At 42.0% G+C, this 27,234-nt stretch overlaps 1 protein-coding gene across 2 annotated transcripts in view; it reads left to right on the top strand.

The window, feature by feature from the left end:
• Nucleotides 1-25,301, top strand: part of LOC148319441 (poly [ADP-ribose] polymerase tankyrase-1) — a 52,361-nt gene extending 27,060 nt beyond the window's left edge. Inside the window, exons 1-26 of one of the 2 annotated variants that reach the window (XM_088282256.1) lie at nucleotides 573-775; nucleotides 986-1,022; nucleotides 3,404-3,479; nucleotides 9,525-9,619; nucleotides 10,215-10,281; nucleotides 10,376-10,562; nucleotides 10,884-11,005; nucleotides 11,098-11,189; nucleotides 11,589-11,667; nucleotides 12,154-12,325; nucleotides 12,594-12,673; nucleotides 13,449-13,594; nucleotides 13,708-13,873; nucleotides 15,547-15,766; nucleotides 16,961-17,070; nucleotides 17,796-17,984; nucleotides 18,774-18,854; nucleotides 19,414-19,603; nucleotides 19,681-19,760; nucleotides 21,323-21,443; nucleotides 21,874-21,971; nucleotides 23,154-23,228; nucleotides 23,305-23,410; nucleotides 24,354-24,540; nucleotides 24,657-24,813; nucleotides 25,196-25,301. In XM_088282256.1, the coding sequence (XP_088138382.1) occupies nucleotides 718-775; nucleotides 986-1,022; nucleotides 3,404-3,479; nucleotides 9,525-9,619; nucleotides 10,215-10,281; nucleotides 10,376-10,562; nucleotides 10,884-11,005; nucleotides 11,098-11,189; nucleotides 11,589-11,667; nucleotides 12,154-12,325; nucleotides 12,594-12,673; nucleotides 13,449-13,594; nucleotides 13,708-13,873; nucleotides 15,547-15,766; nucleotides 16,961-17,070; nucleotides 17,796-17,984; nucleotides 18,774-18,854; nucleotides 19,414-19,603; nucleotides 19,681-19,760; nucleotides 21,323-21,443; nucleotides 21,874-21,971; nucleotides 23,154-23,228; nucleotides 23,305-23,410; nucleotides 24,354-24,540; nucleotides 24,657-24,813; nucleotides 25,196-25,282 (3,078 nt within the window). In that variant the 5' untranslated portion in view covers nucleotides 573-717 and the 3' untranslated portion in view covers nucleotides 25,283-25,301. Of the gene's footprint in view, nucleotides 1-572; nucleotides 776-985; nucleotides 1,023-3,403; nucleotides 3,480-9,524; nucleotides 9,620-10,214; nucleotides 10,282-10,375; nucleotides 10,563-10,883; nucleotides 11,006-11,097; nucleotides 11,190-11,588; nucleotides 11,668-12,153; nucleotides 12,326-12,593; nucleotides 12,674-13,448; nucleotides 13,595-13,707; nucleotides 13,874-15,546; nucleotides 15,767-16,960; nucleotides 17,071-17,795; nucleotides 17,985-18,773; nucleotides 18,855-19,413; nucleotides 19,604-19,680; nucleotides 19,761-21,322; nucleotides 21,444-21,873; nucleotides 21,972-23,153; nucleotides 23,229-23,304; nucleotides 23,411-24,353; nucleotides 24,541-24,656; nucleotides 24,814-25,195 lie in introns of those variants that run through there. The other variant, XM_088282253.1, reaches the window with a different exon arrangement.
• The last annotated feature ends 1,933 nt before the right edge of the window (nucleotides 25,302-27,234 follow it).

The raw sequence follows: 27,234 nt of genomic DNA, 5'->3' as shown, positions 1-27,234 counted from the left end.
TTTAGTATATGCCAGTAGGTAAGAAAACACATTTTTTTAAAATGTATTTAAAACATTTTTTTACTTTGCTGTGCTAACTTTGTATTGAACGTCGTACTCAATTTTCCATTTTTTTGTTATTGTGCCCATGCCAACCATATATGTTTTCTTCTGGCTTGTAATCGGCTCAATCCTCCCCAAGTATGCATTTCATTCTCAGTCAAAACAGATTGGCTCATATTAGAGAGCTTTGAGATGCATTTTGGTGCTCACCCTCACCCGATTCCACTGGTCTCAATTCATTTTTAATTGCTGCCAATGCATAATGTAGTAGTCAACCATAACGGGAGAGCCGTTTGGTTCACATACAAATCAAGCAAGCAAAAGCTGCGCATTCCCTGCACAAAGCACATATGGGATGTCAATTATGTTATTACCGTCAGATGGGAGAAGGGGGTGGGGGGTGCACGAGGGAGCGGGCTGGAGAGAGGGTAAGCGAGGTAGGGGGAGGGGTTTGTTTATCTCTGTTGTGTTTCCTGACGCTAACAGCGCCTCCGGAGCCCACAGGGGGGGGTTTGAGACAAAAGCAGGGAGACGGCGCGTGCGAGTGGGATGATGGGACGCGATGGAGGACGGTTAACGATACCAACGACGAGGGGGGACGCGAGGGATGGCTGGACGGACGCACGGACGGGTAGCGGCAGAGCGTGTGTCAGTCGTCTGCCTCTCGCCTAAACAATGAATGCGCTGTGGTCGCTGCCGGCAACGCATCGTCACGGCAACCGGAGCCAGAGGGGTGCGCACTGAGCGGGGAATGTGCAAGTCGCAACTAGCAGGGGGGGGGATTGAGAGAGCGCCTTCTCTCAAGAGATTGATAGATCCTTCCTGCTTGAGTGTGTCTATGTGTGTGTGTGTGTGTCTTAGTGTGTGTGTTCTTTGCATGTTCACGTGCGTTTGTCTGTTCGCGGCCACTTGACTGACATCATGATCTTCTGTAATCATCTAGGTGAATACAAGAAGGATGAGCTGCTGGAGGCAGCGAGGTGAGTACCAGATGCTCTTTTGTTTTCATTTCTACTCCTCCTCTTGCTCTTCTTCATCCTCGCCGCCTCCTCCTGCTTCCTCCAACTTTATGACATCCTTGCATGATGTCGCCTCTCCTCTCTTTGTCGCCCACCCTCACATCCCTTCATCCGAGTCGTACTTTCTTCCCCGCTATTCTCATGTTTGTCCCCCATCTTGTGTCCTCCCTTTTCTCCATATGCATTTGTTTCATTTAATGGTTACTGCTTTTCTCCACCTTTTGCCCCATGTTCCTCACTGTTCCATTCTCTTCATTTAATACCTTACCTCTGTTGTTGCGGCATGTTGTCTGTCATGCAAAGGATTTTTATGGCTACACTGAAAAGAATGAAAAAGTAAAATTGTGTGAAAAATCTAAAGTTGAAATGATATGAGGATGAAGCAGTCTTGCAGCGGAAAAAAAGTCGGTCTTAACAAGTGAATGAGAAATCCCTTAATGTAAACGCAACAGCAAAGACCTGCAATATGTAGCATTCAATATTTCTTAAATGCATTTAGTGGTTGACAATGGAATCAGCCTACCCAAAGAGGTGATTACTGCGCATGTGACAAAACATCAACTTAAATGTCCAAAACCTTTCCTAAAATCTCACATTAATGTGCTCAACTTCAAAAATGTTATGGGATATTTCAACTAATATTTTTTTAACATGGCCCTAATATTTCTTCATAAGCTCCATTTTCCGTTTTTCGGTTTCAAATATGAATTAACGATCAACTTGTTAGAAAGTTGAAATTGGAGATTACAATTAACTAAAAGGAAGGGAATCATCTCTTGGCAAGGTTCCAGGTTTAACCCAATGAGAAGTAGCGCTGCATCAATTTCCCTGCAAAAATCGTAAATAACACATTTCTGATTCAGTTACATGTTGTTTCACCCTCATTGTTGCTACCCATTCGTTCCGTAAGAAAAACCTGAAGTTGACACTAAAATATTTAAACCAGGCGCGACTGTAATTTGCCACAATGCATATAAGCAAACCACTAGAGACAGCCCTCGCAAAACCAGAGCTCTTCACATCAGCTCTATGTTTGCAGAGGCAAACAAATCCGCACGCGAACAAAAAGTCCGTGTGTGTGTGCGTGTACCTGTGTGGTAGTTTAGGCTGCATCTCTTTCCCAGCGTGGGTGGCTGAGCACTGTATTACGGGGTCAGCAGGCCGTTTCAGCGTGTCATTCGAACAGCTGAGCCCCTAACCGACCTCACTAATACATTTCTAACAGTTTTTCAGAGGAACTTTTTTTTCACTTGTGATAGTTTTGGCAGCATCACTCCCACACATGGCTTATGGGATAACAGTTTTTTTTGGCCCACATATCACTGAACAGTTGCATGGGAGTATAAGGGGCAGCTTATAAAATGCTTCAACGTAATTAACTGTCAGGTTGATTCGTCTCACTTCCAAAAATTTCTTATAAAACAATGCATGATGGCTTTAACGCTTAACACTGCAAGTGAAAAGATGCATTTCATGTATTGATTTGAAAGGAAGATTGATGAATATAGCTTTACAGTAGAGTATGAATGTAGTGTGTCTATGTGCACAAAGTAAGTCCTCAGCGGTACGGTCTGAAATTAAATATCTTGACCAAATAGCTGCACTCATTTTCAATTTGACCATGTAGACTTGTGTGGTTAAATAAAGCAGGATGACGAGTATGTGATAAATTCAGAATAAATGATGAATCGGATGTGTCGGATAAATGCCGCAGCTCAAATTGTGGAGGCGTGAGGATGTTGTAACGGCGAAAGAAGGAAGAGGCTGGTTAATAGCTTTTGTTTCGAGGGGATAAGAGGGGAGTGATTGGAAATTACAGCAGATGATGCTTCGCTGAGGTAAACAGGGAGGGGCGTGACTTGGTTTCAAGATGATAGAAACAAAAACAAGGCAGAAGGGTCAGGACAACAAAATGACAAGGTCAAAAGATGGAGGCAATAGTCGTTTTTTTTTTTTGACCGATTCATCTTTCATAGCTGTCTAAGGAATCCGAGTTCGATTGGTTGCTGCCATGGCAACTCTTCTCTCTGGTTATCCAATGCCAGGGCGGTGAGCCCACAAACCAGGAAGCAATCACAAAACATGAAAATGATCCTCATTCTTCTGGAGCAGCCTTGTTTGCTGTCAGTTTTGAACTAACACTAACACATGCGCGCGCACGCACACACACATGCACGTAAATCATGTCAGTCTGCAAATGAAAATTCTTCCCTTCAGTCCTTCAGTCTTCTTATCTCATTGTTCCCCCCCCCCCGCACCCATCCTTGCTCTCCCGCTGAGGTACAGCACTAATCCTCCATGGTGGCGGATGCTCTCTAATGTGTGCACATGTACGTTCGCAGGAGTGGCAACGAGGAGAAGCTAATGGCTCTGCTTACGCCGCTTAACGTCAACTGCCACGCGAGTGACGGCCGCAAGGTAAGAGAAAAAAAAAAATCTTTGCCACGCAAAGAAAACTCAGTGAAGCAGCGGGAGGAAAAGTCATTAGGGTGATATGGTCATCCACATGCTGTGTTTTTTTGCTGCAAATGCTCACGTTGGCAGTTCAAAGCCTTGATAGTATCAATTTATCCAATCACCAGTAAACCTTAGCAAGCTTTTTGGCTGCCAGGGATCATCATAAGCATTTATGGCATTGCTAATGGTGCATGGGTGTAAGCATTATTGCACATTTTACTGCATTATACAATACACACAAACATTTGTACATTCCTTGACAGTTTTATTTTACTACCTGATATTGTCTACTTCCTCCAGATCCTTGTTTTTTATTGTAGTTTATATTTAACCAATTTAAGACTTCTTTTTTGATTGGGTTGAAAAAATAAATCAGTAATTATGACTATTGACTGATATGTAATACTGTAATGGCATTATCAAGTTTCGGTCTTTAATAACTGTGAGCACTAAAATATAAGTAACCAGTACTTGTACTCATCCTCACTATGAAAAAAAGTTGTATCGGTCCCTAGTCTTTAGGAGCTCATTCTCTATTAAGTAATAGAAACAACAACATTGAGAGTAATTCACAGGTCAGAATCGCAGATTCAAATCCTTTAATCCACTCTAAAAATCCAATGCACAGGATGTCAATTTACCCTTGCAGCAGAACACAAAGTTGTCCAAAATGAAAACTTTGGTCCCCATTGAATGTCTTTAGACAAGCTGGCACAGGCATGAGGGAGCAACGCAGACTAAATACACTGAAAAAGGTGGAGATGATTGAGTCAAGGCTGGTCATATTTGGGCAAGTTCACACAGTCAAAAGGGTGGAACACACACAAGCACACCTGAAATCAGGGAATAATTACACACTAAATTGTGGAAATACGCTTCATCCATATCCAGATGCAAGGAAATAAGGACTCATTTTCTTCGAATGCATGTTCAGACCAAACATGAAATATTAAAAAAAAAAAGAAAAAAGTTTTTCTTCTCAGGGTAACCACACGGGGGTTGCTTGAGCGGAGAAGGGGGCTTCTCCTCCTCCAACAGAAAAAAAAAAAAACATTTCTAGTGAATCTGGTGGCCAGTGGTTGTCTTTACTCTGGATGCTCAATGCTATCTTGGTTGATAGTTCTGTAACAGCTGTAAAAACCTTTTGTTCTTGTGGCCCTTCACATCCTCTGAACCTTCATCTACAGCAACCTTTCACTAAAACCGTTAAAACAGTGGTTTGCAAATGTAGTCCTTTAGGTTAGTTCATTTTCAGCAAGTATAGCGAGAAGAGAACCAAGTGCATGTAACAAACCATGTGAGATTTCTCACTGCTCTTTTATAGTTAGGTAGGTAGATACAGTTGTATTTTTTGCTTAGTATTCTGAACTCCTGTTTTGATCCCTGTGTTGTTTTACTCAGAATAATGAAGTTTGATGTGGTGTTTTTTCATTAGACCATAAATTGGTTCTGACTGAATCAACAGCCTTTGCAGGTTGAACAAAATTTGGCTTAATTCCCTCAAGACGCCATTAATTAAAATTACGTTCCACACAATAGAATCATTTAATCATTCATAATTTCTTTATGCAGTTTCTGTGGGTACAACAAGTTCAATTGTTAAGATTTTCTGTGGTAATAACAGGCATTCTTCTTCCTTTCTTACAGCTGAACCACACCAAAGGTTGTATTTAAACGAGCTGAGACATCCTGTTAATTTGGTCTGCTCTTTCATTCCTGTGTTCAGTCCTTACCAAACAAACCACACGAAGGGTGCAAATGAGCGAGACTTGCATTGTACCGGACTAAGGACAGCTTGGTTGGCTTGCCTAGCCTACTTGACTCGGTTGCTATGAACCTTGTTAGCAAAACTGAAAGCAAACTCGGGCAGTCGGAGGGGTCGGTTTAGTGATGGTCAATTATCATATTGATGCCGTATCAGCCTCAAAGTGCTGTCTTCTATAATTATAGCTACTCCAGAGCTCTCGTCTACAGACCGCTTGCATCATATTGCTGTCGTACCTGTAATTGCGTGTCACTATCTCTGGCCATCGTCCTTCAAGAAACGGTGGAATTAGCTGCATTAAATTTCGTCCGAAATCCACAACACAAGCAAAAGGGGTCACGAAGGGAAGCTAAAGCTCAATGGGGCTGAAATAGACTACGGCAGAGCTCCAGTATGGGATTCGTTCAATCCAAGCTTGTTCTAAAATGACCTTGCGCTGCATTTCCGGGGCTCTTTAAATTGCTCTGACTAAGAGCAGCCATGCACAGTGGATGGAATATATTTTCACGGCAGTGCAATTTTATCCTTGTTATAGTCTTAGGGCTAAAATTAATGGCTTGATGGGGATTACTTTCCACCACTAACATGAATTATGGAGGAAAATCCTCCTTAACGATAGCTACATTGTGAAATAAAGATGACACTTGTCATTCTCAGCCCCACGCTGTGTTTGCAGCTAGCACAGCACTGGACACACACACACACACACACACACACGCGCACACACGCCAGCTCATATTCTATTACATAAACATGATTTACAAGTGTGACACAAAATTGGGCAATGCACCTTTCATCTTTGGGTGCAGTGGCTTCCAACATTGGTCACTTGATTTGGATGCACTTGCTCAGGTTCTCATTTATGTTTGTATTGTACAATATTTATTTTCCTTCTTAAACACTTTACATTGGCAGATTGGCAGATTATCCTTCAGCGAACACAGCCCATGTATGAAGTTAAATATCTGTTGGGAATTGCTATTCTCTTGTTTTAGCAGAAAGTGTCTTAGTGCCCGATGGATTGACAGCCAAGTCGACAAAGAAAGAGAAAAAACAGCGTTTGAAGACATGTTTAAATGCTTATTATGAGCGCTTATCTTCCAAAGAGCACCATGCCGACTGGCAGTCTTCTTTGTTTGTAATGAAAAAGCTCTTTGCACGTCAATCATTCTGTGGAAAAGGGTTTGAAGAATGGGCGTTGTTCAAGCTGAAAGAGAAAAGGGACACCAAAGCAACCCAGATGATTCGTTTCTTACATTTTGGTTGATACGAACCTCTGAATGGTCTCAACTATCGTTCTCTCGATATCGAAATTCATTAACTTAAAAAAGACGTTTAGATTGTGAAGGTCTTCATCTTTGCAAGCAGCCAATCCTATAGCCTCAGGACACATGCTCTGCTTGAGAAGTTTGCTCTAAAAAAAATTAAATAAATACATAAATATAAAAACTTGGGCATGGATGGCTTTCAATACCATCAAAAGGTCATAAAAAAGCATTTAGATATCCTGTTTCAAACAATATTGTAGTTCTCTATTTCTTTTGAAGGAATATCACAGAGTATTTAGTAACACTTTGAGGGGCTATGCATTAAGAAAAATAATCCAGGTACGTAGTAAAACTCTTCGACTTTGGAATTGTTGCATGTATTGTATTGTCACGCAAAAAAAAAAATAATTAAAAAATGCCCCAGTTATTATCCACATTGCATTGTTCTAGAAACTGCTGACAGCCAGCAGTAATTATTGTCATGTCTTGACAGGTGCGTTTAACTGAGATACAATAATACGGGTGAGGAAGAACAATGCAGGGGCGCAACAAAGCAGGAAGTAACACTGCAATAGTTTGTCGTTAATATTTTCGCTAACTGCCATTTTCAGTCACTCCCTTGGAATTCTCCTGATTCCTTTTCACTGCTTGCGTGAGTCATCACAATGTCTGCATGCACGTTTCTATGGAAGGCCGGCAAATGCATCGTTTTGCACAAAAAGGCAGCAAAGGAAATGAGCATTTTCAACTCGGCCCAGTGCTTACCGTTGACATTGTTTCCCCTGTCGCCTCTATTTCCCTCGCTGTATGTTCTCCCCTTCCTCCACCCCTGACCGCTTGTCTGAAAAGCTTTTACATGATTAAAAACAGGGAAGTAGGGGAGTCCTCTTTGCCTTTGTTCAATCGCAGTCTCACGATGCATTTGTGTTTGAAATGTATCCACCAGGTCTTCCATTTAGGGTAGTTGAATCTTGGGATTATTCTGTACCTCATGCATTTCATTCATCATACACAAAGCAAACCTTTCTCCCCGCCGCACAGCATGGCACATAATGCAAGCGGCAGCAGAAAAATATCTGTTCAGATGTAATTTACATTCAGGCTGGTTCCCTCCTATCATCGCTCATCCAGATTTTCCTGGCACATTTTCTTTTCTGTCCACGTGTTTCACAAATCCCTCTCTGGATGTTACATCTGTTATTGCAAGATGAGAACACATAATGGGGTCTCATCATGCAAAGGAATTGTGTTAACAGCTTGAGCTGACCTTAACCTTGCCAGCTGCATTGTTGTGGTGGCAGAAATGTTATCCTTATATAAACTAAACTCACACACACAAAAAAAATCACAATCCTGCTTTGCAATTTGCCATTGTCTTTTATTCATTAACCACTACAAGCGCACATAACCGGCTATTGCTACGAAGAAAATGAAAATATATAATAAAGGATGGTACAAGGTGGCTCTTCTACGTTTTAATACATGTACAGAGTGTGATACAAGATTGGCGATCTTGAACTACTCATTCTGACATTGCCGTGATGGAACAGTACATGCGCCTTGCTGGTAGATAACACGGAAAGATGTGCTCGCTCAGAATCTGATTAAATCTTTACACACATTCGTACATGCTTAGTGGACCAATAAGGACATGGGCATTAAGGTGACATGGCCACACACACATGCGTGCACGCACGCACACACACCCACGCACACACCCACGCACACACACAATGATGCTGCATTTAAACGAGGACGATGACTAACATGTTCTGCTCCTTCCGAAAGCTTCTGTCACATCTTGCACATTAAGGCCTTGGCCCAGCTCTGCCTCAAAGGCTGCACTTCCTAAACATGATGCATGTTTGAAGATTTTTATCTCAATATTTGTCGTCACTAAGTCAACCAAATGCAAATGCTCACATAGGCCACGTTCCATCGAAAAAGGGCCAAGTTGCCATCCAGCGAGTCATTTTTAAAGACCATGTCATTCAGAAAAAAAAAACTACAAAATGGGGGAATGTTTTTTTATTGCGAAAAAAGAGAAACTCTGTGAGTCCTCTATTGTTATTTATTGTTTTTGAATGTGTAGTTTCTCAATGTGCAACTGGGAGTGTCATGCAGCAGATTTTAAGACGGCTTGAATGGTTGAATTGTCGTTCTGTTGCTTATTGTTAAGTGTGTTGTAATACGTTGAATCCAATCGTAACGCGCTCGTATCTCAGGTCTGTGCTCACAAATCAAAGCAAAAAAATGTTAGAATGACCGCTTGTATCTCGAAAAGCATGTGAGTGGGGTCTCCCATATTTCAGGGTGCAGGTGAGAAAAATAACGTTTTTTATATTAACGTGCGAAAACAACAAAACAGTCAACCTTAACTTACATAACCAGTACATATTTTAATTTTCACATTCTTCTTGTTGAGGATAATCTAAAACCTGGAAAATTGTGTGTGTCGTATTCGTGATCAATAGGGTCCTCATCATGTTTTTTTAAAAAATTTTTTGCCGCTCCGGATCTTAGATTTAGCGCAGCCATAAAATGTGTTTTTATGTGATGATTTTCATCACTTTTTAGTTTGAATGAATCCTGATTTTTCTTTTTCCCTCTCAGTATTTCTGGTCGTTGTCCAGCTTTTGGGGAAGAATAACTTTTAGTGAGACAACGTGCGGCCATCTGAAGCCTCTCATCTGTGTCCCCTCTTAAAGCATTTATTACCGCAGCTTTACATCACTTTTATGGTGGAAGTCTATTCTTTATCACTGCAGTCTTGTTCAGGCATGGAACAATAACTTCCTGACTGCAGAGTTTTGACATGACAAAACACCTTGCTGAGCGATGCTCCCCAAATCTGGATCCTAAACCGTCGTGCGCGAGTGCACCGATGCCAGTTAACGTTGGCCTCTTATTTACGTCCTGGTATGTCTCAAACAACCTCCTATCGCTCATTCTGCCCTCTTTGTGTCTCCCCAGTCCACTCCGCTCCACCTAGCAGCGGGATACAACAGAGTTAGAATAGTTCAGCTACTTCTACAGCATGGAGCAGACGTTCACGCCAAGGACAAGGGGTACGTGCAAGTGCATACAAGTCTAACAAAGCAGTGAGATGAAGTTACTACATTCGAATTGCATGAAAGAAATCCGATGATCATTCCTCCAAGTTTGTTTTTTGTTCTACGTCATCATTTTCATAGCCATTTTACCCTTTTGTTATATGGTTGGAACAGTCATGACACGTCTTATGCGGCATTAGCAATAGTATGTGTTCAAGTGTGACTTCAGAGCTCGCACAAATTTTGCAACTCTTAAATGATAATGGTCTGACAACGTTAATTTTAAGATCGGCTGTTATTACGCAGACACATTTGGTTGACTGTGCTATAAGCCATGAAACCTAAAAACACGTAATTCCTTCCTGTTACTTTTGATTATTCAGCTCACTTTGCCAAAACGTTTTGCTCATTGCTATATTCACTTTCCTGGGTAATTGTATCAAAAATATTTTGAATGCATCATTTACTCATGCTGCCTTTATAATGATTTTCATTGAATAAATTGCATGACAAAATTGCTGTGCGATACGTCAAAAGAACACAATATTGTCGGTATCACCAGTATACACATACATATAAGGTACAATATTTTCCTTTTTGTATGTTCCAGTGGTCTGGTGCCGCTACATAACGCCTGCTCCTATGGACACTATGAAGTTACTGAGCTGCTCTTAAAGGTGACATGAACACTCATCTGATGGAGAAGGATTATTATTATTATTTACAAAAACTCGCACGTCACATTTGTAAACCTGTCTCGTTTCCTTGCAGCACGGTGCCTGTGTGAACGCCATGGACCTGTGGCAGTTCACCCCGCTGCACGAAGCAGCATCCAAAAACCGTATTGAGGTTTGCTCCCTGCTGTTGAGCCACGGCGCCGACCCCACCCTGCTCAACTGTCACAGCAAGAGCTCCGTGGACATGGCGCCCACCCCTGAGCTCAAGGAGAGGCTCTCATGTGAGTGAACAACTTTGTTTGCATTTTTGCAGAGTTGTTGTGACAAATAAGTACTGAGTACTCTGAAAGATTTAATTATGAGCCTCCTTTGGCCATTTTATGGCAACGTACGTGAGTACGCTTGAATTCTGCCCCCCAGCCCAGATGTTCTCTTATGTTGTGTTACATTAATTTGAACCATCTGCAGTATGCTTTGCAAGAAACCTGCCAGATGAACTCATAAGTTTGCTCAGAATCACAAAAAAACCTTCACAGCTTTTTTTTTTTATTCTGCTGACATATTGACATTTTGTATGTGTGCTTGTGCGCGTTTGTGTGTAGATGAGTTTAAGGGCCATTCGCTACTCCAAGCCGCACGGGAAGCTGACATGGCCAAGGCGAAGAGGAGCCTGGCGCTGGAGATCATCAACTTCAAACACCCTCACACACACGAGACGGCGCTGGTAAGACACGTAGCCATTGCACTGCGCGAGCTGGTCTTAATATGGATGCAGGGTTGTTAATGTTTGTGTGTGTGCGTGTTTTTTTTTTCCAGCATTGTGCCGTGGCATCGCCACACCCCAAGAGGAAACAAGTGACAGAATTGTTACTGAGAAAGGGAGCCAATGTTAATGAGAAGAATAAAGAGTAAGTGCGGCACAATTACAAAAATGATTTGATTAGATGAGGATACAGTGATGAAGAAACAATAATGCATACATAACCAACCGTAACAATTCGTCCGCCTGGTGATTTGCATTCAGATACCTGATTGCCACTGGAAATCCAACTGGAATGTTTTTGTGTGTGTAGATGTAAGTGGGATGAGGAAAATAGCAACCTGCAAAACATTGGCGGTAGTACGTTATGACCTGCAGCTCTACCAACCGTAATCATTTTACAAAGACAACCGGGAGCTGTTTTCTTTTGAAGAAAAAAAATGCATGATGCATCTCCTATGTCATGTCATTTTGAGGATGGTTCCTGTTCTGACAGTAGCATTATTTTTTATTTTTATTCCTCCTCCTTACTTTTCCATTCTCGTAGTTTCATGACACCTCTCCATGTGGCTGCAGAGCGCGCTCATAATGACATAATGGAGGTGCTGCAGAAACATGGCGCCAAGGTACACTTTCATTCTCCGATGTGTTCATTTTGTTACTCTGTTATTCTCATTATTTCCAACGTCAATAGAGTTGGTAAGCCTCTCTGACTTTTGCTTATCTGAACCTATTAAAAAAATTAAAGCTGCAATTGATTTTATTTTGTTTTACAGTTGCATGCCTGCAGCATGAGAATTGTTTGGGATTTAGAAAGTGATGGCTGCGTAGTGAATGTTTTTCAGTGGATAGTAAATCTATAACGCCGCTATACCCGGACTCCTCAAGTGAATTCAAGTTTCATGTCTATGGTTTTGGTCCTTGAGACGATAAAATGTTTTGTGTTTATATTAATGTGCTGAAATTCTTCGATTCAAATGGCAGCATCTGATGTATAATTCCAGTCACTGGTGCACAAAATAAATCCAATAATTGTTTATTGTGTTTCGTTAGTGCTTTTAAGGATGTTGATAAAGGTTTCCCCAGAAATCATAACCCTGAGGTTTTTGCAGGTGAACGCTCTGGACACACTCGGTCAAACAGCATTGCACCGTGCGGCGCTGGCGGGCCATTTGCAGACCTGCCGGCTGTTGCTAGGATACGGGGCAGACGCCTCGCTGGTGTCGCTGCAGGGCTTCACCGCTGCTCAGATGGGAAATGAGGCTGTTCAGCAGATACTTAACGGTATGCTAGTAGTGTTGTGTTTTTGTTTCCAATAGCAGATAAGCCGGTAGGTCGCTGCTGTTATTGTTCTGCCAGCAGACAACCCGTGAACCCGTTTGTAAGCTGAAATGTTTAAAAATCGAGGTAATATTTTCCCATTGAAATGAATGGCAACAAACTAACGAAAATTAGATACATGCTACATAGCTACACCACGAGAATATATCATGTAGGTTCAGTGATATTTTACAAGTGTACGTGACTATTTGTCTTGTGTTCATCTTTGTAGAAAACGTCCCTGTCAGAAACTCAGATGTGGACTTCAGACTTCTAGAAGCTGCTAAAGCTGGAGACCTGGAAACTGTGAAGGTATGCTGGTGGTGTACTGTAGTTGTAGAGAATGTCATTTGCAAACTTGATTTGAATATCTTAGCGTACATTTTGGTCTGTTAAACACCCAAGGTTATGATTTTGGCTCAAAGATGGAACATCACCTTCATTTTTAACCAAATATCGGTCTAATCTTATTATAACTTCATTTTTAATTTGTGTCTTTCTACTTTACTTTCATATCAGCTATAAAACCACTGCCGGCGAGCGTTAGTGTTCTCAGATTGATGATTAAGATTACCAGCAACAGGTTTTCTTTTCAGATAGAATCAGATGTGCTGGGCACAAGAAGGGAATTGTCGCAAACTATTGCCAAGTTTAGTTTTAAGTGGATGGAAAATCACAGAAAAGATGAAGAAATCGTGACGTTTTTGTCCATAAACAGCGGGGCACCGTCCTTCTGATTTTGAAGTCCATTAATTTTGCTTCAATCTGAGTTTAAAACTTTCTGCCGTCTCACTATGTTTAATTGAATTGAAATAATTTTCCGTCTGGATGGTTTAGCTGGGGAACAGCTATTTATTATTTATTTATTTATTTTGGTAGTGTGCTTGAGCTAATTTGTTCTCTTTACTTGGCGTTAAATTAGTTGCTGCTTTTTCTGGGGAACAAGACAAAAAAAAGTCTAATTTGTTATTGTACGGCTAACGTTCACGATAACTCTTGAAACCTCGTTTCACAAGAAAACATGTATCTTTTGTTGCACTGTTACAAAAAAAAAAAAAGTGTCCCACTGCCCTCTCTCTCCCTGCAGTCTCTGTGCACGGCTCAGAATGTGAACTGCAGAGATCTGGAGGGACGACACTCCACTCCTCTTCACTTTGCTGCCGGCTACAACAGAGTGCAGGTGGTGGAGTACCTGCTGCACCACGGGGCCGACGTGCACGCCAAGGACAAAGGGTCAGACACCAAGTCATAAAAATAAACATTACTGTAACAATTGCAAACATTGCCAACGATGAGATCATGGCTGTAAATTAGCGGGAGCTCAATAATGTCTCTCCTTTCGCCAGCGGTCTAGTTCCCCTCCATAACGCCTGCTCGTACGGTCACTACGAGGTAGCCGAGCTGCTGGTCAGACACGGCGCCTCGGTAAATGTGGCCGACCTGTGGAAGTTCTCACCGCTGCACGAAGCTGCTGCCAAGGGCAAATATGAGATCTGCAAACTTCTTCTCAAGGTAGATTAAAACCGAACACACCAAACTGACCTTTACTGCAATGATGAGTTTCTAAGTGTCTTGCATTTACACCACACGGTTCAAGTGACCCAATTTTATTTCTCTCAGTCCCAGCTTTGATATGTGCAATGGCGGGGTTGGCAGAAAACACCTTTTATAAAAAGACAATTTCGAACAGCGCTTTCAAGGTTGTGAATCTGTGCGGTGGAAGCAGTGGAAGACCTGTCATTAGTTTGTAGGGGGGTGGATGGTGTGATTTCTGACATTTAATCCATCTAAAGATGAATCCTCAGAATGTTATTTCAAATGGCGCATCGTTTGGCTTCTACTCTCTGATCATAGTCGGGGCAAAGAGTTGTGTAATACCTGGCCGTCGCATCAGCCAAATATGTGTTGCAGTTTCTCATTGGTTTCTCATGTTTTTGTTGTTGCTTTCATAATCACCTCCAGACAAGCTTACATCACCACTGCAATGTTGCCATATGGAGCTGCATAAATTATCAGAGCAAGACAATTCAAGCTGGGTGTACGTGGGCAAATACACAGAGTGTCACACCAGGAAATGTTGTGCCTCAAGACTTATTGTTTTGGAAATGCTTTATTGTCCTTGATCTTCAAGTTTTTGGTGAAAAGCAGTAAACCGAACAAAAACACTCTGCGCAACAATAGATGTACTTGACGAATCGAATGCCATTTTAAAAGAGACAACATATAACAAACCTAATAATAAAATAATAACTAATAAAAGAAAAAGTATATACATTTAATAAGTGTAAATTGTAAGTGATAAGTTGCATTTTTGTTTGGTCGAAGGGCACAAGTCTGCAGAAATGCTTCTAACCTCATGTTAGCTTTTTGGTGCAGTGTGGTGGCAGTTCATATTAATTCAATTTCGAAATGACATTCTTACAGACACATCAGCTGCCTCGTTTCTCCTAAGCACCAGGGTGCACACTCAGTCACAAGCGCAACGCTTGTGTGTTAATCCGCTTGACTCTGGATGTTCGCTCTCAGAGTTCAGCAGTTGGTTTTTCTTTTGTATCCTCTGTTTGTTGTGATTTTTCATGTTCTTTTTTTTTGTGTGTGTATAAGGTCTGCTCAGAATAAAGCCACTTCTTCCACTCGCATCACCACAAGTCCACTGAGGGGAAAATTATATAAATCCTGCAATGTCACATGCAAAACCTGGAAAAGTTCCACAATTATAAAATCTTGTTTTCCATGTCTGGAAATCAAATGCAATCATGCAGACCTCGACCAGATTGTGGAAAAAGTGGAGAAGAATTCATAGAGTGGCATTTAGCTGGCTGTCTGGTCCACAGAGATTGATTTTAGGATTTGGAAATAGATGGATTTTGCCGTTTTGATTCTGGGGTCGACTGAATAAATAAATAACATTGTAACGGAGACTTCAAAAAATGTATTCATATACTAACATTTTGCAACCAGACATGGATCCCCAAGGGAGTAGTCCCATAAAATCATGAGCAGCTTTCAAAGTGTACGTATAAATAATACATTTAAAGCGTCACGTAGGAGACATTTGAGTGGAATGTCTGCTCTCGCCATCTACCGATAATGTGGTACCTTCTGTCCTGTCTCCTGTGGATTATCCTCGCCCTCATGTTATTGCTAGTCTAATTTAGGCATCCCCACCCCCTTTCTGTCGACAGCACGGCGCAGATCCCAGCAAAAAGAACAGAGATGGCAACACACCCCTGGACCTGGTTAAGGACGGTGACACGGACATCCAGGACCTCCTGAGAGGAGACGCGGCCTTGCTGGATGCTGCTAAAAAGGGCTGTCTGGCCAGGGTGCAGAAGTTATGCAGCCCAGACAACATCAACTGCCGGGACACGCAGGGTCGAAACTCCACTCCTCTGCACCTCGCAGGTAACGGTCGCGTAGTTTTGACGTGGATGTTTGGCCAAATAATATAATATCTAATTTTGTGTCTGGTGAGCATTTGTCTAAGCGTGGTGATTGTGGTGTTCTTTAGGCTTGCATAAACCTTTTAGTACAAATTTTCTAAGGGACGCACATAGACAATCAATGTATAATTTCCAAGACGACTTGAGCGGCACCACTGTGTTGCAACGCCTCAAGGGTACAAACACGTGCAAATCCATATTCCATGCATGCTGGCCTGATCAAATCAGCAGTATTTATCAAAACATTCTGAGCTCAAAGCATATTATGCAAGGTAACATGGGCGCTGCATTTTCTTATACAGTAGTTATTGTTGAAGCTTACCTTGAAATCCGGGGGCTTGATGATTTTCTTTTTATCTGGGTACGTTCTACGTTCCACTCATCTCATATCAGTAGTTGTTAGACCGATTAGGTTTCGGGTCATTTGCATTTTCATGTGTGACAGTTTTAATTTGGGCATGCAGAGCTGAACTGCTTTCATGATGACACGCTTGTTTTCACTTGAACCCATGTAAACCTGTTGCACTTTCCTTCATACATGCAATGCCGAGCTGCATTGTTAATCATAGCGCTAGACCCAAAACGTGTACTGTGTCTAATTTTAAATACGAATCTATCGGGATAGGAGAATCTTTCTTGGAAGGTGTTCTGAACACCTTTTTCCATGACAGTGCCATAAAGTGTTTCATTGTGGAGGTCTGCGTGGATCTAGCTAAACTTCCTGTCATAGTTATTATCATTATTGTTGCGGTCTTATTTTCAAGGGTAAACATGACTTTTCAGTTCCACTAAAATGTAAAGTGAACTCAGAGATTAGGTGTAGGCAATTAAAAGTGTAAATAAATGCACATGAGAGGTTTCAGGGAGAAGAAGCCTGCAGAAAGGCCCCAAGGCTGTAATGCAAACTTTCTGCTTTAAAATATTTTTGTCAGCATTTTTTTTTAAATATCCATTAACATTCCACCAGGCAGACAATTTCAATTGTAACACAAAACTTACAACAGTTGCGTATTCTTTTCTGTTTGTTTGTCTTCATCTCTTGGTGCTGCTGTTTCTCTTGTTTCCACCTTGCTAATGATCTGACCGCATGTTGCTGCTTCACATTGCTACTGTTTACCCTACTGTACTTTCTTTTTACTCCCACTGTGCCGTCTAGCTGGCTACAACAACCTGGAGGTGGCAGAGTATCTGTTAGAGCACGGCGCCGACGTGAATGCACAGGACAAAGGAGGTCTGATTCCTTTGCACAATGCTGCTTCATACGGGGTAAGACTGCCACAAAGCAGTGTCAACTCATCTCAGCACAGAGTCCCGGAAGGGGAAAAAAATGTAGTTTTTCTTCCTGGAGACCTCAACAACATTGGTCTGATAAAAGAGTCATGAAACACGTGTTGAATGAACAGTTAGATATCTCTGTGTTCTAGAAGAGACACACAAACGTTCAATTTACTATCTCCCGCTGCTTCTCAGAGGGAGGCTACTTTGTGCACTTGGTGACAAGAAGTGTGAGCGCAGAGTGGGAACAACAAGGTAGAAGAAGAATAACGGGACAAAATAAAGAGAGGTGTGAAAATGATTATGATGAGGTTAATAATTTACAAGATTCCCGCTCTGGAGCAAAGCATCTTGCATTCTTTTGATTTGTACAGTAGTACACATCTTTTTTTTTTTTTTTTCACTGATCATATTATGGTCCCTTGGCTTGTTTGAGAGAGATTGTATTTACGTTCTATTTTATAGTTTTGTTATATCTTTATAAAGTTCTTATTAAAACACGTAAGAAATTGATTTGTATATTTTTGGGGGGGAAGGGCGGGAGCGGATTAAATGCATTCCCATTCATTTCAGTGGCGAAAAATGATTTGAGCCGCAAGTGTTTTTAGTCATGGTAAACTAGTAGGTCAAGGCACCATCTGTTTTATTTTCTATAGGCTGCTTCTAATCTTTGCCTGTCTTATCTGTGTTCCATCGGTGTCTATCATCACATCCAGCATGTGGACATAGCTGCTCTTCTCATCAAGTACAACACATGCGTTAACGCCACCGACAAATGGGCATTTACGCCACTCCACGAGGCAGCGCAGAAGGGACGGACGCAGCTCTGCGCTCTTCTTTTGGCCCATGGTGCCGATCCCACCATGAAGAACCAGGAAGGACAGACGCCGCTGGACTTGGCAACGGTATGAACTTTCTGCGGCCATCTTTCTGTGCCATCTTTTGAAACTCTTCTGTTGGGTTACTGACTTTAGTGACAGGATATGTGTCAGGTGTGTCAGAAAAGTGCCAAGACTGGGATCACATAAAATTTTATTTTAATTCCCCCTGGAGTGCAAATCACTTTCCCAGTCTTAATGGATGGATTCCTCCAACGTCCTATGTAGCTCCATGGCCATAGCCATCTTGATGCCATCCTCGTCCACAAAACATGAGCCCTTGCTGGTGAGATTGGAAAAGAGAGAAAAAAAATACACAAAACCAGATTGGGAGAATATAGGGAAATTGTTTCAACATGGTTATGTTCTTCTCAGCCAGGAACTGTAGAATGCTCCACGCATTAAAAGCATGCGCGTTGTCAGCATGAAACAGTTGAGAGTTGTCCTACCACAACTTTTGCCTCTTCTTGCGCACTGATTGACGCAAACACTGCAGCATCTCTTTGGAGACATGCTGCTTGATCGTATGGCCCACACTAAAGGGGGAAGTCTGGGTGTGAAAGCTTTTCGGATACACCTTGGGAATGGAGAACATAATCACGTGGTGAATTAAGAGGCACACGCCAAGAGGAAACCACACAAAATTGCAAGAGGCCAAATTTATCGCATCAGTCGGGTATAACTGCGGATGTGATCATCCTCTCACCCATTGAGCACAAGAGGGAAAAAGAACTGTGTCATGGATTTTTTTTTAAACATATAACATACTGTGCGTGCGTGTGCAAATTAACCATAAAATAAATCTTTCTGTTACAGGCCGATGACATCAGAGCATTGCTGATCGATGCCATGCCACCAGATGCCCTGCCCAGCTGTCTGAAACCACAGGCCACAGTGGTTAGTGTGATCTTTGATCAGGAATGCACAATTAAAAATACCAAAGCAACAACCATATTGATTTGAAATTATATTAGACATAACGTAGGCATTGGCCAAACATCAACTAATGCTCGTTCCTTGTCAGCACTGTGCCGGAATCTTGATACTCTACTTTTACAAAGCAAGACCCCTGTTGATTCGGAATATTTGATCCAGGTTTCTTGACATTTTATCTTGTTAGCCGGTGAAGCGCCTGCAATTGTCAGCTGATTTTCAGCTCTGGTAATGAGTGCGTTACACTCAATTTGAAGAGCTGAAAACAGAACACGCATTCTCATTCATGTAAAATGCACAATGTTGCATATAAAATCGAATGCAAATACTCTAGCTGTATACAGCCAACTGCAAAATTTGCAGCCTTGAATTACATTTAAATAAGTGAAATATAAACGGGAAGGATTAGTTGACGCTGCTGGACCAAAGAGATTAAGTCTGTATGCAAGTGCAAAGGGAAATATGTACATGTACAGTCTTCCATGCGTTTCCTCAATCCAAATACTGCAATTACCACTTCCAGGTGAGTGCCAGTGTGGTGACAGCAGGCGCCACAGGGGGCGTGGTCATCTCTCCCTCACCGTCGCCATCCTCTTGCCTATCTGCCGCCAGCAGCATCGACAACCTGACTACACCCCTCGGGGACATCACGGTGGGTGATGCCACTGGGACGGCGGATGGAGCATCTGGCACAGACAGGAAGGAAGGAGAGAGTACGTATACAAAAGCACACATGGGTTAGGTTGGGCAGCTCTCCATCATGTTTCTGACATCTCCCCACCCTATCTAGCACTACTGGATATGACCATCAACCAGTTCTTAAAGAGTCTGGGACTGGAACACCTCAGAGACATTTTCCAGCGAGAACAGGTACACACTACTTTTACATCCTCAATAAGGAGTGGGTGAATAATTGGTGGAGGGACTGACTGCAAAAGACGAACAAAAATGATCCGTAGTCAGCATTTGTAGACAAGGCAAGCAGAGAGATGAAGAGAGAACAAGAAGGAAGCAGACAGACAGAGGAAGAAAAAGAGAGAGGCAGAAAGCCAAATTGAAAGTGACAGCTGGCTGAAGTCCAAGCACCAAAGTCAGGAATGGATGCAATATGCAGCCTGTGTGTTTCTCCTAATTCCCCTAAAGGGAAGCAAGTCTGCATTGATATTCCGAGTGGTGAGATGGAGGAAAGTGTTGTCTGTGTGCAGAGAAAAGAATAAGAATAAATAATATTCCGCAACATAAACAACCACTCGCACTATCCGTTGATTTCATGTGCTTTTAGACCACATTCGTTCTCGTTGTGGTTGCATGACAAGTCGCTTGTTTGCACCATACAGATGCAAAACCTTTGGGGCGCAACTCTTATTTATTCCAATGGTTCTTAAACGTTTTACACCAAGTACCTCCTGAAAAAATGCATAGCTCTCTAAGTACCAGCATCACGACCAACATTAAAATACAGCAGCACCGAAGGCCGAATTGTTCAGAAACAAAAACAAGGCTTTATTTGGTACATATTTACATAAAGACACACACACACTTTGTTAGGCTTTTGTCTGCTGCCTCAGTATCAGACTGACTTCTTCTTGAGTTTTTCCGAAACACATCTTTGTGCATTCAGGCCACCACTTTAGGCCCGCACAAACATCGATGACAGCGACGCAGATCAGAGTAGATTAAGGTTACAATTTAAATTGGAGGGTTCACTCGGCTCCCCGCCGCTCCGCCGCTGAACAAACTTGCAAACTTCACTGCTATCGCTTTGATCAGTTGCTCCATGACCGCCGTGCATTCATTAACCTTTCCTGAACGCTGTGCTGAATTGACTCTCATGAATATTTGTCAGCCTTGGTCTCTGCAATAGCACTCCAATTGCCTCGTCAATTATGTGTTTCTTGCTTTTGATGCATTCTTGCTGTTGCGTGGCTTCTTGTTTTGAACAAAATAAATTCTCTGCTTGTTTGTTGAATCATAGCTCTTACCCTAACATTTACAAGGTTATAGGATATCAAAAAAATAAATGAAAGTGACAAGAGAATACTTCTTGGAGTCATAACGCTCAGACCTTTCATTGTACTGGACTGTTTTGTCGTCCTTTGCCATTCATCAAAAGATAAAGCAGAAAATAGAGAAGATAACGGATGAATCTGATTTAGGCGCATGTCAAACGTTGGTCATAGCTTGTAAATCAGAATAAAAAATAACTGTAATTTAGCACTTTGCCACTAGGTTGCGCAATTATACTACACTACTACATTTGTGTTTTCACCAACTTGCGTTTTAGCATGTGTGGAAAAATCCAGAATCCAGATTGAAAATGTCCGTTGCTATTTTATTTGTGGTATTTTACCATACATTCCTAGTTATGTTGTACATTTGCAAATAATGTTTAAAAGAAAAGTGTCAGAAATTCTTTGCTGTTGTCCGAGCAGATCTCGCTGGACGTGCTGGCAGACATGGGCCACGAGGAGCTCAAGGAGATCGGGATCAACGCCTACGGGCACAGACACAAACTCATCAAGGGCATCGAGCGGCTGCTGGGAGGTCAGCAAGGTGAGACAATACAATTGCTGGTGCTCATTTGAACGTCACACATAAACACCATTACCATTTTGGTCCAGGAACGTTTCTTATTTATTTATAAGTCTTGTTCCGACTCAAAGATTCCTTTGCCCCGTTGTGTCAGCAGTTTGCACAGCAGCCTGACATCCCAAGAAAATATTTCTAAATCAGGCTGAAGATGCAACAGAAGTAAATACAGTGCAACTTAATGTAGGTGGACGTAGAAAGAACACCAACGCCAGCCAAAGTAATGATTGCATTAATGCAACACAGCCTTTAATATTACATAACATGTTAAAAATCATGCATTTAAAAAGCTGAAGACGTAAAATAAAAAGCCGTGTGTTGTCATCCAACCCAAAGGTTCCTGGGCCTTTTGCGAGTAGTATCCCCTCTAGCAGGGTCTATACTGTGTTTGCAGGTGCCAACCCGTACCTGACGTTCCACTGCTCCAGCCAAGGCACTGTGCTTATCGACCTGGCACCAGATGACAAGGAGTTCCAGTCGGTGGAGGAAGAAGTAAGCACAATTGCGCACACAAATGCATCTGAAGATATAATAATTCTAACATTTGCCTTGCAAGTATGCACATGTGTGCATGTGTTCATCTTTATGGTCAATCGCAATGTTACAGTAGCTGATGACACTTAGTGTCAACGAAAGCAGTAATTGAAGCAGACAGCAGATATCAGTGTGAATGATTTTAACACTAACTCTGCCGTAGTACCAAGACTGACCTGTGGGGGGCAGCATCTTGACACAGGGCATTGAGACTGCAAGAAAATTCAAATAGAAGTAATAGTAGGAGTAGGCAGGGTAATTATTAGCTTCTGTGCTAACTAAATTGTGATAGCAAAAAAACACCAACAACAAAAAAAATCTTGACTCGTGTGTGTGTGTGGAAAAGAAGTACCATATTTTCACAACGGTAAGGCGCACTGTATTAAAATGCGCAGACTCAGTTGCAGGTGTTATTGTTGTATTTACTGCACCAACAGAGGCCACTGTGTAAAAAAAATTAAAAATAATTAAATTAAAAATTTTAAAAAGCTCATCTTCCTGCTTCCTCCACTTCCAAACCATGGATTCATTGATCTTGAATTCTCTTGCGGCTGCTTGATTCCAAGGTCCCTCCGCGTAACTGATTGGTTGCAGTTTAAACTTTGCTTCGTAGACGTGTCTCTTTTCGGGATCCTTAGCCAAAGCAATGTTTTGCCCAATGCACCGGCTCTACATATCGGCACCAATGGAGGCATGCCTTTCCGCTGTCTTTCACGTCCACCCTTCACCCTTTAACGTGCTGTCGGCAGTAACACCTGCCTCTCCTCTATATAAGCATCGCGCCGGCAGAAAATAGTCCCAGTCAGTCCAACAAAACGCTCATGAAAGTCACAACATTTGGAGATTTTTGGAACTTGGTCCACCCGTCCATTTTTGAGAAGTTTGTGGGACTTATAAGTGCACCTTATAGTCGTGAAAATACGGTGTTTCTTTAAGGAAATCTTCAACTTGCAGTGCTGCTTTTTAATTAGACACGCAAGTGACATTTCTGTCAGTCTCCAAACGAAAACACAAGAGTGCTCAGACACCAAGAAAAGCTTTTGCATTTCATTAGCATGTTTTGTGTTGTTGTTTTGTTCCACGCTTCCTCCTGTTTAATATGTAAAAAGCTTTCTTGTCTTCTCGTGATTGTGTCCTCAGCTGCAGAGTACCATCAGAGAGCACCGCGACGGCGGCAACGCCGGCGGCGTCTTCAGCCAGTACAACATCATCAAGGTGATGCCTCAAAAACACTGACGAGGATCCCTTAAATAAAATCCACATTTCATCTTTGCTCATGCTTCGTACGCAGATCCAAAAGGTGGTGAACAAGAAGTTGCGGGAGAGATACTCGCATAGACAGAAGGAGATTGTTGATGAAAATCACAACCATCACAATGAGCGCATGCTGTTTCATGGTAAAGAAATCAATTTTTTGCCACCCGAGTATTCACACGGGAATGATATTTAAAGCATGATGCTAGACAAACTGCAGTTCTTTGATTGCTTAGCAGAGAATAGCCACATGTCTGCAAGATAAAAAAAAATAACCAGAAAAAAAAAAAACGTATATTTTTGTTCTTTGTTTATTGTATGACATTCTTATCTGTTGAATGTCTCGTGGCGGGACACTTCATTCGGGCCCTGCCCTCGGCTTTAGGGTGGAAGATCACAAAGTGACGTTGCCGAAACCGACTGAAATTTTGCACAGTGTACGTGTGTGGGGTTCGGTCACTCGTTTTCATGAGTGACCGACGACCAGCCGTTGGGCGACCTGTGCTTTGGATTATGAATCGCCGGTAAACAGCATTGCAATGTCGCAGATTTAACAGCCAATGAAAAATGCCCTTAGGCTTTCTCTCTTTCACACACTCTCTCTCACACTCACACACACGCACAAACAAAACATTTCTGGGTTTTAAGTGTTTGCAACACCCAACCACTGCAGTACACAAAATGCTGTTTGATGTTTACTACAATAATACATAACTATATTTATAATTTCATCTGTACTGTGGCTAGAAAGCAAAGTGCGGAGAGTCTCTGTTGCTGAAATAAACAGGTGCAGGTGCAGGCGATTGATGGTGCCTCTCAAAATATTCATGCTCTGTAATTATTCCTCTATTTGCGATTACCTTCTTCCTTGTTAAAAATCCTGCGAAAGCAGCACAGAGTAAGAGATATTAACTGTCGTTTTGTTTGTTAATGGTCACACCTCCTCGTATTGTATCGTGAAAAGTGTCGCTAGCGCTGAGACTGTCTCAATGTGTATTCCTTGTAATTTGTTTTTCCTGTGAGTTTGCTTGAAATCTTGTAATGCATCCTCACAACGGTATCTTGCACTTTCCTTTGCCCTGCCAGGTTCTCCCTTCATCAACGCCATCATCCACAAAGGCTTCGACGAGCGCCACGCCTACATCGGGGGCATGTTTGGCGCCGGCATCTACTTTGCAGAAAACTCCTCCAAAAGCAACCAGTACGTTTATGGGATAGGCGGCGGAACGGGTTGTCCCACCCACAAAGACCGCTCTTGCTACGTTTGTCACAGGTAAAAAATAAATAAATAAAATTCTCCCGCTTGTTCTTCCCACACAGTACCGGTCTGACTTTTTTTTTTCCTCGGCGTGCACTCACGCCGCATTTGGCCTTTGTTTTGCATTTCAGGCAGATGTTGTTCTGCAGAGTGACGCTGGGTAAGTCCTTTCTTCAGTTCAGTGCCATGAAGATGGCCCACGCGCCCCCCGGACATCACTCAGTCATCGGGCGGCCCAGCGTCAATGGGCTGGCCTATGCCGAGTACGTCATCTACAGAGGGGAGCAGGTGGGTACATGCACGCCTTACGTAGCTCATCCTCTTATGTTCACACAAATTAATTTTTTCATTGCATGCTTCAAGTGTATTTTGGGCTTATGTGGCAAAATTTGCATGAAAGTTGTCATACACCTGCATTGAAATACTTCAGTTAAATGAAGCTCCTCCCTGGCAACACTTAGCTGTGAAAAATGGGGCAAACTCAATGTTTAAAAAAAAATGTGCGCACTGCAGTTTGAAAAAACTGTTCGGATGAACCTTTTGGCCCTTGCACATACAACAATGTCATTCTTTGTCGTATGTCGGCTCTATGACAAGCATGTCTCAGCATTGATCTGGTTTCACTATTTCTAGATAAAGAATGATTTGATTGTTTGTTTGTTGTTGTCAGGCTTACCCAGAGTACTTGATCACATACCAGATTGTCAAACCAGAAAGCGTGGCCACGCCCGCCGCCCCGGCTGAGCAGAAGTCCTAACGCACGCTCGCACGCACGCACGCTCGCTCGCGTCGCAAATAGGATGCCCACCGAACGAGCGGCCAGTTTGGAAGCCACTGCGCCCAAGTAAGGGTGGCCGACCAGGCCGACGAGCATTGGCCTCCCAGCGACACGAAGCCACATTGCCCAAAGTGCTGAGTCCAAAGCGGCCATTTGACATTGACTCTGTTACCAAGCAGCGTTAGGAAGCGTTTTTTTTTTATGTTCCAGATGAATGACACACGAGGGACCAACACCTCGCGACAAACACAAGCACTGCATTTACAACATTTAGACAAAATGATCATTGATAGGTTCCAAAGAAATCAAAACAAATAGCTGAATTTGTGAATAGTGAACCACAGATAAGCGTCAACATTTCTGTTCTTTGATGTCAAAGGGTCACGTGGCCTCTGAAGTTTTGTTACATGACGTTGCGACTCTGTTACAAAGATTCCGCATTTCATTCTTGTCATTTCCGAGAAGCCACCTCCCACCCCCGGCCGGTGGATCCGTCTTGGTGTTTACAAGTGCTTCCTCATGGCCCATTTCAAACTTTTGCTTGTTTTACTCACCTTGTTGAGAGTTTAAGATTTGCTTTTGCACATCTTGTGTGCATTGAACAGTACTGTATGTGACCTGTTTCTATTTTATTGTTTTCCAGTTGTCTCTAGAAAGAGCATTTATTCAATATCCTTGATAACTATTTTAAGGTCTTACTAGTAGGCAAAAAGTATCACGAGTAGTGTGAAAAAAGTGTTTGGAAATGGGCCTTGGTGGTAAGATCGTCCTACTTTATGGCGTTGGATTTATGCCACAACTACGTAAGCATAATGTCAAATACCGCGTACGAAAACATGTTTTGTGCGTACAAAATTGTGTAAAAGACCCTCCAAGTGTACGCACAAAATAGGTTTTACGCCTACGGCATCTCTCTGATTCACGCTTGCGATGCAGGCGTGACATTTATGCCACAATTCTTAACCAATCAGGAGTCGCATACTAGGGCTCTTTCTGATTGGCTGTTACAGTCTAATCGTAAGAGGTTGGGTAAAAAAAAAAAAAATACAATACAACTTTATTTACATTGTGCATTTCACAAAAGCTGGAGCTGTAACAAAGCCCCGTCCATATGGTGTAATATAAATTGGAATAGAAACAACTACCATGGCGACATCTAAAGATGAAAATACAAATGCTCAATTCCGAGAGGTGATTTTTGATTATAAAAAACAACAACAACAAAAAAAATGAACAGAAAAACATTTATAGAAGCACATAGAACTAAAGGGATAATAAAGTTTAGCCAATCAAAGATATTTGAAAAAAATATTTTTGAATTATTACTAAAACAATAAGAACAGCGTGTTAGAATGCGACTGTTTGTGTTTGCGGTATTTGACATTACGCTTACGTAATTGTGGCCTAAATCTAACGCCATAGAGAACAGCCGACACCGGACGAGGCCCTTGGTGTGAGGCAGCTTTCCCGTTGTCCGAACCATTTGTGGCTGCAGCTGGAATTGTGTTACTGGTGAGGACCAAGAGTGTACTAATTGACTGGTTTAACCTGGATATCAAGGATTTGGAATAAATAAAGAAAATACTGTTACAACACGCAACAATTTACATTTAGTTGTTGCAAATTTACAAAATCCAGTGACACGCAAGCAGATAAAATACTAAACGTTGCCGTTTGTAAATTGAAACAACTCCAGATGCTAACACAGTTATCACATTTGCAAACATTGTTCTACTTAAACAATTCCTGTGAAATAGGCAGCTACAAAATAAATCTAAGAAATATATGTGCCTCATGTTGATACATTTTTTTAATAGCTTTTTGGGCATTTTTCAGGCTGTGTGTCAGAATTTCCCTTTATTTTTACACACCTTCCTCCAACATGTATTTTTTTAAATCATGGAAATGTGGCAGATTAGTTTGCCATATTA

Source organism: Idiotropiscis lumnitzeri, chromosome 18 (genome assembly GCF_059441095.1).
Source record: "Idiotropiscis lumnitzeri isolate Australia: NSW breed Sydney's pygmy pipehorse chromosome 18, RoL_Ilum_1.0, whole genome shotgun sequence".
NCBI lineage: Eukaryota > Metazoa > Chordata > Actinopteri > Syngnathiformes > Syngnathidae > Idiotropiscis > Idiotropiscis lumnitzeri.
This window is presented reverse-complemented; position numbering and strand designations above follow the sequence as displayed.